This window comes from Podarcis erhardii, assembly GCF_964252035.2.
Source record: "Podarcis erhardii genome assembly, chromosome: 7".
NCBI classification, from domain to species: Eukaryota; Metazoa; Chordata; class Lepidosauria; order Squamata; family Lacertidae; genus Podarcis; species Podarcis erhardii.
This window is the reverse complement of record NC_138511.1, coordinates 46442258-46457789: the sequence shown is the minus strand read 5'-3', so window position 1 is coordinate 46457789 and position 15532 is coordinate 46442258. Positions and strand designations below refer to the sequence as shown.

Sequence of the window (15532 nt, the reverse complement as noted above, 5' to 3'; positions counted from 1 at the left end):
AGCAACGCGCCGTCGTCATGGAGAGACGAGGAAGCTGAGAAGGGGAAAGGGGCGGGGCGGGGAGAAGGAATGGGGGCGTGGCCTGGCCGTTGACCTGCCGGCTTTACTGTACAGTACTTTTGTTTTCTGCTTTTCCCGCAAGGTCGAGCTCCGGGGAGCTATGGAGGCATGCGAGCTGCCTATGGAGGTAAGGAGCAGGGGAAGAAAAGAGGCTGCTACTAATGATCGCACCAGCTTTGCAAGGGGATTGGAGGGGGGCGCAAGTCTTAACTCAACACGCGTTGGTGCGCGCAGACATGTCTACAAACACGTGTCGGCGCGTAATTGTTTTCCTCCTGCCTGGTACTCTGCTTCACACACGCCCTCTCATTTGTCATATGGAATACTTGCCTCTTTAATAGCTTCCCCTTTGCCCTGCGGTTTTATTTATTAGTAATCTGGGAGGCTGCCTTACGCCGAGTCAGAGAACTGCTCTCCATGTAGCTCAGTATTGTCTGCACAGACTGGCAGTAGTTCCCTAGGAGCAGAGGCGGATCTTTCCCAGCCCTCTCTGATGATGCCTAGACTTTAATCTGGCATCTTCTGCATTGCATCTTCTTGTTGCTCTTCAGGTACCTAGCCCGCACCTTATCTGTTGTAAACCTTGGTTCAGAAGCTTTAAAAGATACCACATGATTGACTGATTTTTAATTAACGTAGAAAAGCTGTTCCAGGGAAGTGGTTTCAGGATGGTCACAAGTACCAGCCACTCAGTGCTGTGAAGGGTGCTGAAAAACGAAATAATTTGTTTCCCCCTGAATTTTCCACTTGAACAGTATTCAAATAATGTGGTTCTGTGTGCGTGAGAAGCAGCCTGAATAAGGAACCAAAATTACCCCAAAGTAAGATTTGAACCATCCTGAGTCATACATCCCTGCCACTTGGAGACTATTACCTCTGGGATACTAGTATTCTGCCTGGGCCACAAATTGCAGTACAGTACTCTCAACTATGATGCTCCTTTTCATGTCTATCACAGGAGATCTATGGCCTAGGGTCGCCCCATGGTTATTTTGGGGTACAAATCCCACTTCATTTGTAGTGGCAAGAAAATAATTTACTTGGCATGGAGACATCATATAATAATAACACAATGTGTGCAAGCAAAGCTTTAGACGGGGCTTGATGCTCCAGTACTGTATTTCCTACAGATAGATTATGGTTGTGGAAGTGCATGATAGGGAATACACCCCACCCCCACCCCCCAGTCCTTTATTCATAGGTGTGTCTGCAAGAAAGAAAGACTGTTTTAGCACACACCCCTTCTCAAATTCAATGTACTGTACATACTTTTAGTAGACTGGGTTTGCCAGCAATAGTAAAAAGCAGAAGCCCTTATCACCTATGCAAATTAGACGTGCTCCAGCAGTTGGTATTCACAGTGAAAAACTAGTACCTAAACTTATTAAATGCCTATTAAATCAGTGTGGTTAGAAAGGGGAGGCGAATGATTGCCAGAGTCAGTTTTGAGGGAACCTTGGTTTTAAGGAAATAAATTGTAGTGAACTGAGCTTAGATCAGGGAAAAGGTTGTCGGATCAGTAGAGAGAGGGATAGACTCTAAGAGTAAGGGACAGCAAACCTAACTTAGGACAAGTTCATGCATTTGAGGAAGTCACTTATTTCTTATCCGCACTCCCTCCTGCATGTGAACTCATTTGGAAAAGCCTGGACAAGAAGATACAGATTGTATGTAGATATAGCTCTCAATATCAAGGAGCCATTTCTGGGATAAATTCCAGAGGGGTAGTAATACTATTCTGCTAGAAGCACAAAAGGTGTATTTCTGGAACAAGATTAAAAGAGGTCTATATCAGCAATCTCAAGGATACCTGGTGTCGAATACTCACCACCTACCGTATTTTTTGCACCATAACACTCACATTTTTCCTTCTAGAAAGTAAGGGGAAATGTCTGTGCATGTTATGGAGTGAATGCCTACGGATGGCGGGGGGATCTGCTGCAGTCGTGAGCAGAGGATTCATGGTTCCCCTTCCTTCCCTCCTCCGTGGCTCGCTTTGAAACAGCATAGCGGGAGAAGAGCCGCTGAGTGGGGAGGAGAGAGGGACAGAGAGCCTGCTTGCTTTAAAGGAGCAAAGCACGGATCCACATGGATCCTCAGGATTTTTGCACTGGGTCACCCCAAATTCACCATCAGATCATATAGCATGTCCATGGCTACAGCTTGCACCAAAAAAATCACGCACCCACTGTTGCCTGGGGCCGCAGTGGTGCAAAAACGTGGTTACAAAGCATGGATCCACATGGATCCTCAGGATTTTTGCACTGGGCTACCCGAAACTCACCGTCAGATCACATGTCTGTGGCCACAGCATGAACCACAAAAATCATACAACCACTGTTTCGTTTAGAATATTTTTTTTCTTGTTTTCCTCCTCTAAAAACTAGGTGCGTGTTATAGAGCGAAAAATACGGTATTTGAGTATTGGGTACCTTGCCCAAGAAGGAGGTCCATATTAGGGACTGGCTTATAGTTACTGCAGCCCTGAGGACCCAAGGATGACTTTTGCAGTAATATCCTCACAGTCACTTATTTCAAGGCGACTGGGGCTGCCCTTTCTTGTAAAAAGCAATTCATCACTAGATGTTATTAGCCATAATGGGCAAGGAACCAGCCAACCAGCAGCTGCTGTATGTCTCCCAACACCATGTCCACAGCCTGAGGTCTTAGTAACCAAAACTCATCCAATAAAACATGACCAGCTTCCCCAGATTCTACTACAGAATTAGCTGTGCTCAAGTAGAAATGAATGTGAGAAATTTATGAGAATTTTTTTCCTTTAAATGTTTGGCAAACATGTCACGGCATGCATTCAAGGGTTCCTTCCATATTGTCAAATGCTCCATGAAACTGTTAGGAGAATTATAAGGTCTAAGATATAAAATAAATGTTCATAAATGTACCAGGCAAACACATACATAAATATATAAACCACATGTCTGAAACAGTACAGGAAAACAGTCCTAAAGCCATTTTGTCCCTTTCAGTGACCTCAAATATTCCTCTGCAGTTTGGATAGAAATGGGAAAAGCCTCCCCATTGTCTCTGTACTCACAAATCCTGCTTTAAGGGCACATTTGTGTATGAATAGGGTGAGTCTGTGACCTGGACTCAGGAATTAAGTATTTACAGTATCATCACAAAATAATGGCCAGGCTATCCAGATAAACCCATTAAGAGGTTTCCTGCCAGACAGGATTCTGCTGTAGACCACCCCTTCTGTGATAGGCTGCCCCTTCTGTGATGTATGTACGATGTATTGAGGGGGGTGGTCTTGAGCTACAGGGCTTGTGTTATGTAGTGAAGTTTCACCCTGGGCCAGCAGGGGGATACTGTAGATAGTTTTCACTCAGGTCTGTAGATAGTTTTCACTCAGGTCCACGTCAGTTTTTTAGGCGGGAAACTCTGGCTTGTTGTTGCTACAATGTTGACAGCGGGCTGCCTATAAAAGCAGGCCGGCTGAGCTGTTTGCTGTTCAGTTCTGCCAGCGTACAAGTAAGGAGCTGCTCTGGAGAAATCGCTGTGTCGTCTGCTATGTTCGCCCACAACTTAACACTGGCGACGAAGGTGGGATCGATGGACATCAGAGCACAGCCAGATGCAGCCACCTCTGAGCAGAGCTGAATCACTGAGCTGAATCACTGAGTGAAATCACTGAACAGAACCAATTCAGAGCTGACTGTTCTGGCTAGTGCACGGTGTTCCATCCATCGCCCTTCACGCCGGCATCGGAATCATGGCTTCACTTGTGCCTCTACCGCCGTTTGCGCTAGCCTCTGAATCATGGGACACCTACCTTGCTCGGTTCGACTGCTACCTCCAAGCCAACGAGCTGACACAAGTATCACAGGAGCGTAAGCGGGGCCTGTTCCTCAGCCTCTGTGGGCCTGAGGTGTTTGAGACAGCCCGAGCATTGGTTGCGCCTGAAGCAGTCCAGGCAACACCATGGGACACGATCCAAGAGAAGCTCCGCAACCACTACCTACCAAAGCCGTCCAAGATTGCTGCCCGCCATGCGTTCTACCACCGGAACCAGGCAGAGGGGGAGTCAATCAACAACTACACCACCGCCCTGCGACAGGCTGCAATGCACTGCGAGTTCCGAGACTTAGATGATGCCCTGATGGATCGAATCGTCTGCGGGGTCCGGGACATCCATCTGCAACGGCGTCTCCTCGCCAAGCCAGACCTCACGCTACAGAAAGCCATTGAGGAGGCTGTGGCCTCAGAAGCTGCTGAACACTCCGCCCAGGAGATCCGCAAGTCCAGCAGCCCGCGTCTTGCTAAGAAGCCAGTTCCGGAGCATCATGAAGAGGCCAGCAGTGATGAGGCATCCTCCAGTGAAAACTATCTACAGTATCCCCCTGCTGGCCCAGGGTGAAACTTCACTACATAACACCCCTCCCCACCGAGATAAGGCGTTAGTTACAATCGTAATGGTTTCCTTATATACAGCCTACGCGTAATGGTTCAATTAGGCACAAAAGCATATCGGTTACATTTCCCATACTTAGACCAACAGTGATACATGTCCAACAACATAGTCCTTTAAATAAGTTGGGCGCTTGGAAACTCTGCCAGACCGCCGGGGACTGGTAGCCAAGTCCGGAGGGCCACACAGTTCTTGCTGAGGCTACAGATAGGTAGCCGTGTTGGTCTGCCATGGTCAAAACAAAATAAAAAAAATCCTTCCAGTAGCACCTTAAAGACCAACTGAGTTAGTTCTAGGTATGAGCTTTCGTGTGCATGCACACTTCTTCAGATACACTGAAACAGGCTGTGGTGCGACCCTAGGTGGCGTTGAAACCAAATCCCCTGGATCCGCTGCTGTGGGTGGAGCCTCCGCAAGTGGAGTGGTCTGAGTCTGTGGTAAGTCTGGCAGACCCTCTGAAGCGGCTTGGTTCGGCTCCACGCTGGCAGTTTGCGAGGGAGGTGTAGGTGGAGCCTCACCATCTGTAAGTGTCTCTTCTGGAGCCACAAGTGCAGTTGGGGGCACCACGGTAGTGTCCAAGTGCCCAACCCTGCGCCTAAGCTGGTCTATGTGCCGGCGCCACAAGCGTCCGTCTTCGAGTGCCACCTGGTACGAGCGAGGTCCAGTGACTCCCACTACTGTGGCTGGCACCCAAGGAATGTCCCCCACATAGTTTTCACTCAGGTCCACGTCAGTTATTTTAGGCGGGAAACTCTGGGTTGTTGTTGCTACAATGTTGACAGCCGGCTGCCTATAAAAGCAGGCCGGCTGAGCTGTTTGCTGTTCAGTTCTGCCAGCGTACAAGTAAAGAGCTGCTCTGGAGAAATCGCTGTGACGTCTGCTATGTTCGCCCACAACTTAACAGCTTGCACACCATTGTTCTGGGTTCCTCCTCCCTCCTGCATTGAGGGTGAGCACCCTGTTGCAACCGTTTAATAAAGATCATGCTTACTAGCTGCTTTGCTTCTCAATATTCTCTGGTTGGCCTCTGTTATTTTCTCCTACCAATAGAGAACCTACATAAGGACTCTATATGGACTCTTGGGTACCCCATAAGGGAAAAGGAGCAGTTTTTCTTATAACAAAACACAATGATGATGTTTGAAGGGCTGGCCTGTATGGTTTCCTTTAAAAACTGACTTCAGTGGGAGTTCATTTTTCCAGTGTGGTAAAAATTTTGAATGGTGGAAGTCACTCTAAAGGGGATAGAAAGAGATGATGAAGAAAATAGCTCAAATAATATGTAAAGACCCCAAATGGTGTCTTTTATCAATTTTTGATGAGTTGAATACGGACTTAATATGGGAACTACTTGCATTTTTTCTGTTTGTAACTTCTCATTTGACCATATCCCAGGGCTGGAAGGAATCCTCACGTTTTTCATTAAATATTTGGTATGGTAAGGTAATATTTACCTTTATTTCTGGAAAATTAGCTCATAGATTAAGGGTATTTCAGGATGCAACTAAGCCTATTGATTTCACCTCCATTTGGTGGACAAGTCAGTTAGGGGAAGGCAAGTCCAGATGAAATATGGTTTTATTTAGTATCCATAACTTTCATTTTGTATTATCTTTGCATCAGGCCAGTTTTTGTTTTAACATTTAATATATTGTGTAGTCTTTTGAGAATGTACATTATTTTATATTATTACGGCTATGAACACAGGGGTTCTTAGTTTTTCTTTTTACTCTTTTTGTTATTTTACTTTATTTTACATTTTTTACTGGACTATTATTTTAACTTCATAATAAAGTTTTGTTTTTTAAATGCTGTCTAGAGGGCAATTACAATTGTTTAAAAAACATAATCTCTGTAGACAAAACCATACCAACAACACAGTTTCAAGGTGGAACAGGTTTTTAAAACACAGATTATAGCTTGGGTGGTTTTTCAGTTTGTTGTTGTTTCCACCTAGGAATCCTTTTGGGTCCAAACAAATCTTGTGGTAGGAGGGAGAAGAGGGGCATGAATGAGAGGCAAAAAGACAGACTGATAAAAACACAAAATATTTTGGCTGCTTTAACATCTCTGTTTATCAGAGAAGCCACCATGTCTCAGAAATTGATTTTTCAATTTCCACCACATTAAAGAGATTTTACTCCCTGGTCTGAAAATTATTAATCTTTTCTAAAACGAAAAGGAGGGCAACCACAGCAACATCCAGAGAAGGGCAAAATATATGTTGGCTTCTCACTGGTACATAAAAGAGAATTTATAGACTCAAAAAGCCCAATGCATCCAGTCAAAATGCCTTCTTCAGGGATGGCAATTACAAGTTTTCCTGTTTCAATTTTGTACGATCAACTCCAAGTCAATCATTGACTGCTTTAATAGCCTTATAATATGCGACCTTGACAAGGGTCAGTAATGCCTGGGTTTTTATAGACGAGTTGAACTGAAAAAGCAGACATTGCCACTTGCAGAATACTTCCTTCACCCAAGCAGGCAAAAAAGTCTGTTTTTTCATGATGAATACCTGCCCTCCCTCCCTTCTTCTTTGGCGATCACTTGTAGCCCTTAACAGAGTGTCTATAAGTGACTGTGGAGGCCAATTCTGGATCCACATGTCCTTCCACAGTGGGGAAATAGGTTTACGGAGGGGAGTTGATCCCGGTGAGGATTTGCCAAACGTGTCTTCCTCTTAGCTCGTTTCTCCCTTTTGCATCTTCAAAGTCCATGTCGGCTTTGCTAAAGGCTATTCTCAAATTGGAGCACTCGCAGGCCAGTGTTTCCCAATTATCAGTGCTTATACTTCATTTTTTAAGATTTAGCTTGAGAGCATCTTTAAACCTCTTTTGTTGTCCACTGGCATTCCACTTTCCATTCTTAAGTTGAGAATAGAGTAGTTGCTTTGGAAGACGATAATCAGGCATCCGAACAACATGACCAGTCCAACAAAGTTGATGTTGAAGAATCCTTGCTTTGACACTGGTGATCTTTGCTTCTTCCACTGACATTAGTTCACCCGTCTTCCCAAGTGATACATAAACATTTCACTTTACCTACTAACTTTACCTCTCTTCCAACCTCTTCCTCAACTCAGTTTACCTCAGACTTCCCATATTCCTTAAGCCAATGAAACGATGTAATGCTTCCTTTTCTGTTGTAAAAACACTGCTCATTTATCTTGCATATTGGAAGAAGGAGTAAGCTTGTTTTCTCCTACTCTGGAGGGTAGGACTCAAACTGAAGTTACAAGAAAGGAGATTCTGACTAAACACCAGGAAGAACTTTCGGACAGTATGAGCTGTTTGACAATGGAACAGCCTTCCCCAGGAGGTTGTGGACTCTCCTTCCTTGGAGGTTGGATGGCCATCTGTCATGGATGTTTTAGCTGAGATTCCTACACTGCAGAGGGTTGGACTAGATGACCCTTGAGATCCCTTCCAACTCTATGATTCTATCAGCCAAACAGCACAGATATTTTCTTCCCACATATTGTAGAAATGTTTTTGTTCTGCCCAGTAATTTGCCAGATCTTGCTCCATTAATTTCACAAACATTTCTACATCCCCATTTCTTCTCTCTAATCAGATATAATTATGTTGCACAGAAAGGATATGAGCTGGATGGCCAGATATTTTTGATTTAGGTACTGGGGAGGCCAAAGGCTGCAAACCCATCTTAACCGTTTCAGTAGTGGTATTAGTATCCTCTCATGTCCACAAAAACACATGGGAATCTTGATTAAAATTGGCATGTCTTATTCCTTGCAATTTAAATTGCCTTTTTAAAATTGGCATGTCCTTTTGCTGAAAAACAAGCTTGCACTCATTGTCAAGGCTTTTCTCTTTCTTCCTTGCAGATTATCACTTATATCCTGAGCTTCCTGCCCATCGCAGATAGGAAAGAAGCCTCTCTAGTGAATCAAACATGGTATTTCGCAGCCCAGGACACCTTACGCCAGGTAACAGCTTCTTGCTTTGGTGTCTTACCCATACTTCCTCTGTTCTTACAGGGCTGCCCTGCTGGAGAGTCATAGCCCCATTTCAGACATAATGCTAAGCCACAGGTCACCTCCAGACTGTCGGTATTTTGCGGGAAGGATTCAAGCACAATACCGGAAATTTAGGTTTGCGTCATTAAAGTGGATTCAAGCATTCTGTCACTGTACTGTAACTAATCCACTTTTTAAAAACAATGGCAGCAGACTTTTGTAGTTAGGAAGTGATGGAGAATTGCACGGAAAAGAGTAGGGCAAACAAATAATACATGCCGGGGAGGGTGCTGTTGTGCTCAGGTTCTGCTTTCAGACTTCCCAGAGGAATCTGATTGGCTTCTGTAAGAACAGGATGCTGGACCAGATGGACCACAGGCCTAATCCAGCAGGGCTCTTCTTTTGTTCTTAGGACATTGGGACCTTCTATATGCAAAGCAGGTGCTCTGCCACGAAGCCATGGTCCTTCCTCAAAGGCAGGCTCATCCATCCACAAGTCCCCTCAAGAGCAATATACGCAACACAGGCTACACTGGAGCTGCTACAACAAAAGAACACAAACAAAAATAGGGCAGTGAATGTTGGGTTTTTTTAACCTCACAATAGTCCTGCAAAGTAGATTAGGCCAAAAAAGAGCAGGTGTGTCTTGCCCTGGCCATCCCAGGGTACTTCTTTTGCTAACTGAAAAAAAACTGAAGCCATGTCTCTTGGTCCATATCTAAAAACTCCTCACCATGTAGTCCCTCTCAAATTCCAGGAAAGCATATTTTATAACATCCCGGCTACCTCTGCCTCGCTCCGGACAATCCAGAATCTGTCCCGAAGGCACGTGTGCAATGTCAGGATGACCAACTTGGACGGCTCCACCACTTCCCGGGACATCATCAAGTCCGTTGCCAGCTTCCTTGGGCCTCACCTGCGCAGCTTGTGCCTGCATGGGAGCAGCCTTACGGAGGCCAACTTCAGTGAGCTCCTTCTTGCTTGCCCCTGCCTCACAGCCTTGGATCTGAGCGGCTGCAACAGCCTTTTCATGTCCGGGACTTTGCTCTCCAAAGAGGAGACCTTCCTGCAAGCCCAAGAAACATTGATCAACCTGCAGGAGCTGAACCTGTCCGGTGTGCGATACTTGTCTGACCTCACCTTCAACCGCTTGGCCAGCTGCTGTCCATCCCTGGCCAAGCTCTCCCTCGCCCGCTGCCACATTACCTTTGAGGTGGACACTTACTACGGCTCTAGTAACTACAACTCCTCGGCTTTGCTGTCTTTCCGCAACCTCCTGCACTTTGTCCGGGAGCGAGCCAGCACCATGAAGGCCTTGAACTTGAGTGGCACCAGTATCTCGAGCCAGGCTATGAAGTCCCTGGTGCAGGTAGAGAACCTTTGCCTGCAGGAGATGGTGCTGCAGGCCTGCCGGGATCTAACCAATGAGGCTGTGAGCATCCTATGTCAGCACCAGCCCCACCTGACCGTGCTGGACCTGAGTGGCTGCTCTGAGCTGTCTGACCGGGCTGTCCTTGTCATCACCTCCCGGCTCCTGTCTCTTCAGCACCTGTGTCTGGGAAAGTTGCCACGTGTCACTGATGCTGGATTCCAGGGCATTTCACACCTGAAGCAGCTCCAAAGCCTGGATGTTTCTGAATGCAGCCTCATGAGGTGCAGTGAGCTGGTGAGAGCATTTGGGACTATGAAGGGACAGCCCAAACTGGTCTCGCTGAACATTGCCTTCTGCTCTTTACTACGGGTAAGTTCTAAGGCGTTTGTTTGTTATTTAGCAGCCTTTTACCAGATGATGCTCAATTCTCTACGATTCTCAGTGGTTTCACAATCAATTCCTCTTCCGGGGAACTCTGGGATGGGAATGAGGGTCTCCTAACAACTCTCAATACCTTTAACAAACTACAGTTCCCAGGATTCTTTGGGGGAAGCCATGACTGTTTAAAGTGGTATGATACTGCTTTAAGAGTATAGTGCAGATGGAGCCTCTGTGAGGGGTAAACTAGTTCCCAGAATTCCTGGCTGGAAGTGGGTATGTGCTTTAAACGTGTGGTGTGCATGCAGCCTTCAACTAAACATTCCCCCCCCCCCCCTCTTCTGCAGGACAACTTGGTCCTTTCACTAGCTGAAAGCCTAAAGAACCTTCGGGTTTTGGATCTCTCTTCCTGTGTGTCCATCACTAACAGAAGCATCCAAGCAATCGCTTCACACCTCTTGTTCTTGAGAGTCCTGCGTTTGGCTTGGTGCAAGGAGCTGACGGATTGGGGCCTGTTGGGGGTTGAGGAGCCCAGAGAGGAGCGTGAACGTGCCAGAGAGGTTTGAGTAGACATTTTTTCTAGTTATGTGACCTGGGAGTGGGGGAAAGGAGAAATATTGTGCAATGGCAGTATCTTTGATACTCTGATTATTGTTGATGTTGTTTCCCTCCCTTTTTCCCCCAAAGAGGCCCATAATAAGAAGCTGTTTCCTCTTAATCCAGTGCTTAATTTGTTCTTTTAGCTGGGAGAAGGGCAGGGAAACTGGTCAGATCTGCTTCTTGCTGCCTCTCTGGAGGCCAGGAGCCCAGCTTGTAACTCTCTTGTCTTTACTGGACTAATAAAGAGATAGCTGAGGTTCGACATACTGGCAGGGGCAACCTTCTGTCCTGGAATAGGGGAGCACATTGTCTGTGGTGAACAGGGCTTCAGAGAAGAGACTGGTAGCTTGTCCAGAAGTTGCTCCTTTCCAAGGTGCATCCTTTGCCACAGTCCAGATGCTGCAGTCTACATACCCTGCCCCGTGCTGAACTGCACAGCTTGCAGCGACTAGAAACAACCGCAGTTTTACCTTCCTGTCATCACAGCAGGAGCCTTCCAAAGGAAAAGGTACCTGCTTTCTCAGAACCAGCGTGGAAAACTTGCCCAGTTCAGATGTGGAAAGTACTGGTGGCTGTTTATCAGTTTTCTAAGTTGTAGTACTCAACTGCTCCTATTATTGACACTATTTTGGTTTAATCCTAAGAACAGCGATTCTGGCATGCTGGCTAGTTAGGCGGCCACTGGGTACTCAGTGTCTGGTTTTGCAGAGGTGACAAGTGACACTCACCCACCCAAGATTAATCAAAAGTCTGTGATCTATTATTCATTTTGAATATTTTTTATGGTCCCGCGGCAACTGAAGCAGAGTGTTCTTTCTGGCAGGGAGGGCAGATAGAGATTCCTGCTGCTGCCACTTCTCTGGCCAATGGGTGGGGCCAGACTGATCTTCCAGATGGCCAGGATCCTGTTTCTGCAGAGCAGGGGATATAACCTTCCAGTGGCCAGGTAGTTCTTCCCTTGTGCTTTGCTGTCTCAGGGGCAATTCAAGGCAAAGAGAAGGAAGCATTTCACAGAAAGCAAAATATACAGTGTTCAGTGAAACTATTTACAGTGATGCCCACAACGATAGATTGCATTGGGGTGGGGTGAGTTTATCTGTCAAGGATTCAGTGGAGGCTGGTTCATCAGGGCAAATGAGGCACTGCCTCCCCCCCCCCAACTCAATCAGGTTTGTCAGCCGTCTCCTCCTTAGTCTCATTGTTGCCGTTGTAGAGCTCTGCAGGCAAAACTAGAATTACTTGGCTCTGCCTCCACCTATAGTTTGTTTATTCTTATTTAAAGCATTTATATACCACTTATTATTCGTTAGCATTTCTAAGTGGTGTTGGCCTTTCTGCCTTCCTCCCAACCAGCCACACTACAAGGGCTATTAACTAGGACAGTAGAAATGCATTCCCCCAGGTTTGAAAGTAGTTTGCCTTTTATTCTTAGACAAACAGGAAATGACCTTCAGATTCATATCAAGCTTGTGAGCCTCCTTGGTGAATTATCGTAAGCAGAACGCTGGGATTAGTTGGCTCTTTGGTTCCTGTTGTCTCGTGGCCCCCTGCTGCTTATTGTGAAGTACAGCACACAAGAAACTACAGGCTGCATGAGCCTTGGGAGGCTGTTTAAACAGAGGGGTCAGGAGCTACTTTCACACCACAGCCTTAGTCTTTACTGTGTACCATCTGTTGCAGCTTAGTTTACTCAAATCCACAGCATTGGTCCTCACCTGTGTCACCCAGATAGGAAACAGAGAGTCTCAAGATGGTCCCAGCTTCCTTTTAATCCCTCATTCTGTTGCCTTGACAGAAGGATGCTGGCCCAAAGTTCAGCAGGAACTTTGGCAACATGGGATTTTTCCAACCACCTCCACAGGATTTGGAGCAGGACACCCAGATTCTTATTGACCTCAGCAAGCAGGATGCTCAGCAGAAGCACAAAGTCTCCTTGAATGCCCTGACTCGTCTTCAGGAACTTGACCTGACAGCCTGCACAAAACTCACAGATGCAAGCATAGCTAAGGTTTGGACACGGCAGCTTGCAAATACAGACAGCTATGGGGGGACCATCGCTTAGTGGGAGAGTAGGTGCTTTGCTAGATGGGACACATGATCCGGCCATAGACAAATTCCTATGAACCAGAGTGTTCTTGCAAAAGAAAGCATCTACAGCCTTGGCTTCAGGGTTGCAGGAGTACAACCATAAGAACGTCAAAAGCCGCCTTGCTCAAGAGTCAGACCATTTGTCACTCTCGGCCAGTGTGGGGTGGGGAACTTGTGGTTCTTCAGATGTTCTTGGGCTACGAACTCCCATTGGCTCCAGCCAGCACACCATTTGGAGGGCCACAGGTTCCCATCCCTGGTCCACACTGACTGGCAACAGCTCTCCAAGATTTCAGGCATAAGTCTTTCCCATCTCGAGAGTCTTTCTTATCTGACATAAGATTGTCAATGATTGCATCTGGGACCTTTGGAATGCAAAACAGATGCCCTAGTACTACTGAGCTGTGTGCCCTGCCCTTTCAGTGGCACCTGTTCAAATTAAACATCTATGGAGCACCAACAGTACAGGCCATGGGAGGGATAGAATGCTTCCAGGTAGACTGACGTTAGACAAGCAAGAGCAGAATGTGTGGGTAGTGAGATGTCAGTGAGTAGAGGGACTGGCCACACAAGCATGGAGAGAATGAGAGGCTTTAGAGAAGAAGGTTTAGAAAAGTGGGTCACAGAGGAAGAGGAAGTGGTTTGATACACAGATGGAGAGAAACTTGTCAAGGCATAAAAAAAGTGGGAGGATTAAACGGGTTGGCAACAGGTCACATTCTGCAGAAAATCCAAAAAGGAATGTAAGGAACGTCACAGGATATGTAATCAGTTTGCTTGGAGGGAGAGCTTTAAAGTTCTAGCTCCTACTTCCTTCTCTTATATGAGACCTGACCAAGCTACCCAAAACTCCCTGCCCATTAAAAACTAGTGTGTCAGGGAGAAAGGTTCCAAGCAGTCGTCATCTTTCTGATGTGGTTGTTTTCTACACATAGAGAGGCTTTGACCTGGGAGAGCATTTGTACACATGTGGTCCCATCCGCAACTGCACTTTGAAGCGGTACACTCCAAGAAGCCTGCAACTCGCTATCTTTTTAAGCATCTTGTTCAGCCCCCAGAATGGCTCTGAAAGAAGTTCTTGTCCTCAGTTGCTACACACTGCAGTCCACATGTTCACTTTCTTGGTGTGGAGCTCCACCCTGAATGGTTTGGGGCATGGCCAATGGCAGAGCAAAAGCTTTTACAGCCATTGGCAAGGATGCTCTTTTGGGCACCCTTCATCACAGTGCCCAGGCAGAGCCACCCAACTTCCTGTCCTTGTTCTGTTATTCCTCCTCAGGTCATTGGCTTTCCCGAGCTGCAGCGCCTGTCCCTCAGCCTTGTGACCAACATCACAGACACCAGCCTCACAGCCATTGCTCAAAACTGCCGGAGCTTGGAGCACCTCACACTAAGTCACTGCACAAACCTTACTGACAAAGGTTTCATGGAAGCAGCTGGCTCCCTGCACCGACTTCAGCATCTCATCCTTTCTGGTTGCAACCAGCTGACTCCCAGGTGAGTAGTGCTGCAGAGTGCAAAGATCACTGGCAGGTGGAGAGGAGAGGTAAAGGCAAGCCAGAGGCAGGCCTTTGAAAGCTCCTTCAAGGCCTGGCTGGCTGACTGGGAGGGACTGAAAGAGAGGCAGAGACCATCAACAACTGGTGAACTCTCCCTTGCAGGACGTTGAAGGCCATTGGGCAGGAGTGTCAGCAACTGAAGAGCTTGGATGTCTCCATGTGCAGCAAGATCAGCATGACAGACGTGGAGCATTTCCAGTCGCAACTCCCGCTGCAGAGTCAGACTAGCATCCAGTCACGGTTTGTGGGTGGAGCAGACCTTTCCATCACTCTCTGATGGAAACTTTGTAGGTTGAGTTCCCAGAGATAAATGGTGGTCAAGCTGGCTCTCCCTCCCCACGCTGCCTCAATGGCAATAGGGGACTTGTCTTGGGAAACAGTTCCTGTCTTGGTAGTCCCACTGGCCTACTGTTAAATGCAGCTGCGCCACTGCCACTGAGTGGGTCCATAAAATGGACCGATTCTTCCTATAGAGGGGGCATCCTCACCCAAGCCTGCCTCAATGGAGGAGCTGGCTGTTGCGCAAGCCTCCCATCGTCCCCATTCCGCAAGCAGAATGGGGAAGTGCACCTTGGGCTTTGGGAGGGATTGCCTGGAGCACAGCAGATCCCACGCTAGCAGGAACAGTAACCAGCAGCCATAAGGCAAGACGGTAATGGCTGCTAATGTAATATTTGGCACAGCCAGTGCCAAGCACTTAATTTGCACCCTTGCTTTCAGCAGCTGCAACATCCCTGTCAGTGAAAGGGATTAAAAAAAAAATCAGCTGGAAAATTGCATCTAGGGAGACTTCTTCTTTCCAGGTTCCCCTGGTACACAGCTGCTAGTTTTAGAGGTACACATGGAGACAGTGGGAGGTCACTCCCACAAAAGCAGTCCATGGCATATTCAGGCACCCAAACTTTTCCTCTTACGCATTCCTGCAAACAATATAAAGGTGAGAAAGCCACTGCCCTGCCAGCCTCCCACTCATCTTTTTGAAAAATGCACTATGCTTATGCACCAGGGTTTTCCATAAACATCACCAAAGCCACTGCACTAATAAAGGACTTTAGTATCTGTTT

General features: G+C 46.8%; 1 protein-coding gene across 3 annotated transcripts; it reads left to right on the top strand.

The window, feature by feature from the left end:
- Positions 1-67: 67 nt before the first annotated feature.
- LOC309347385 (uncharacterized protein) lies at positions 68-15532 on the top strand. 3 transcript variants are annotated; one of them, XM_081871947.1, is made up of 7 exons: positions 68-187; positions 8340-8441; positions 9229-10212; positions 10569-10781; positions 12683-12829; positions 14189-14406; positions 14571-15532. In XM_081871947.1, the coding sequence occupies exons 1-7, from the start codon at positions 161-163 to the stop codon at positions 14743-14745; spliced, it is 1866 nt and encodes a 621-aa protein (XP_081728073.1). In that variant the 5' UTR covers positions 68-160; the 3' UTR covers positions 14746-15532. The 3 variants fall into 3 exon arrangements, with proteins under 3 accessions (XP_081728073.1, XP_081728072.1, XP_081728071.1); XM_081871946.1 differs by having other exon boundaries at positions 12620-12829; XM_081871945.1 differs by having other exon boundaries at positions 12617-12829.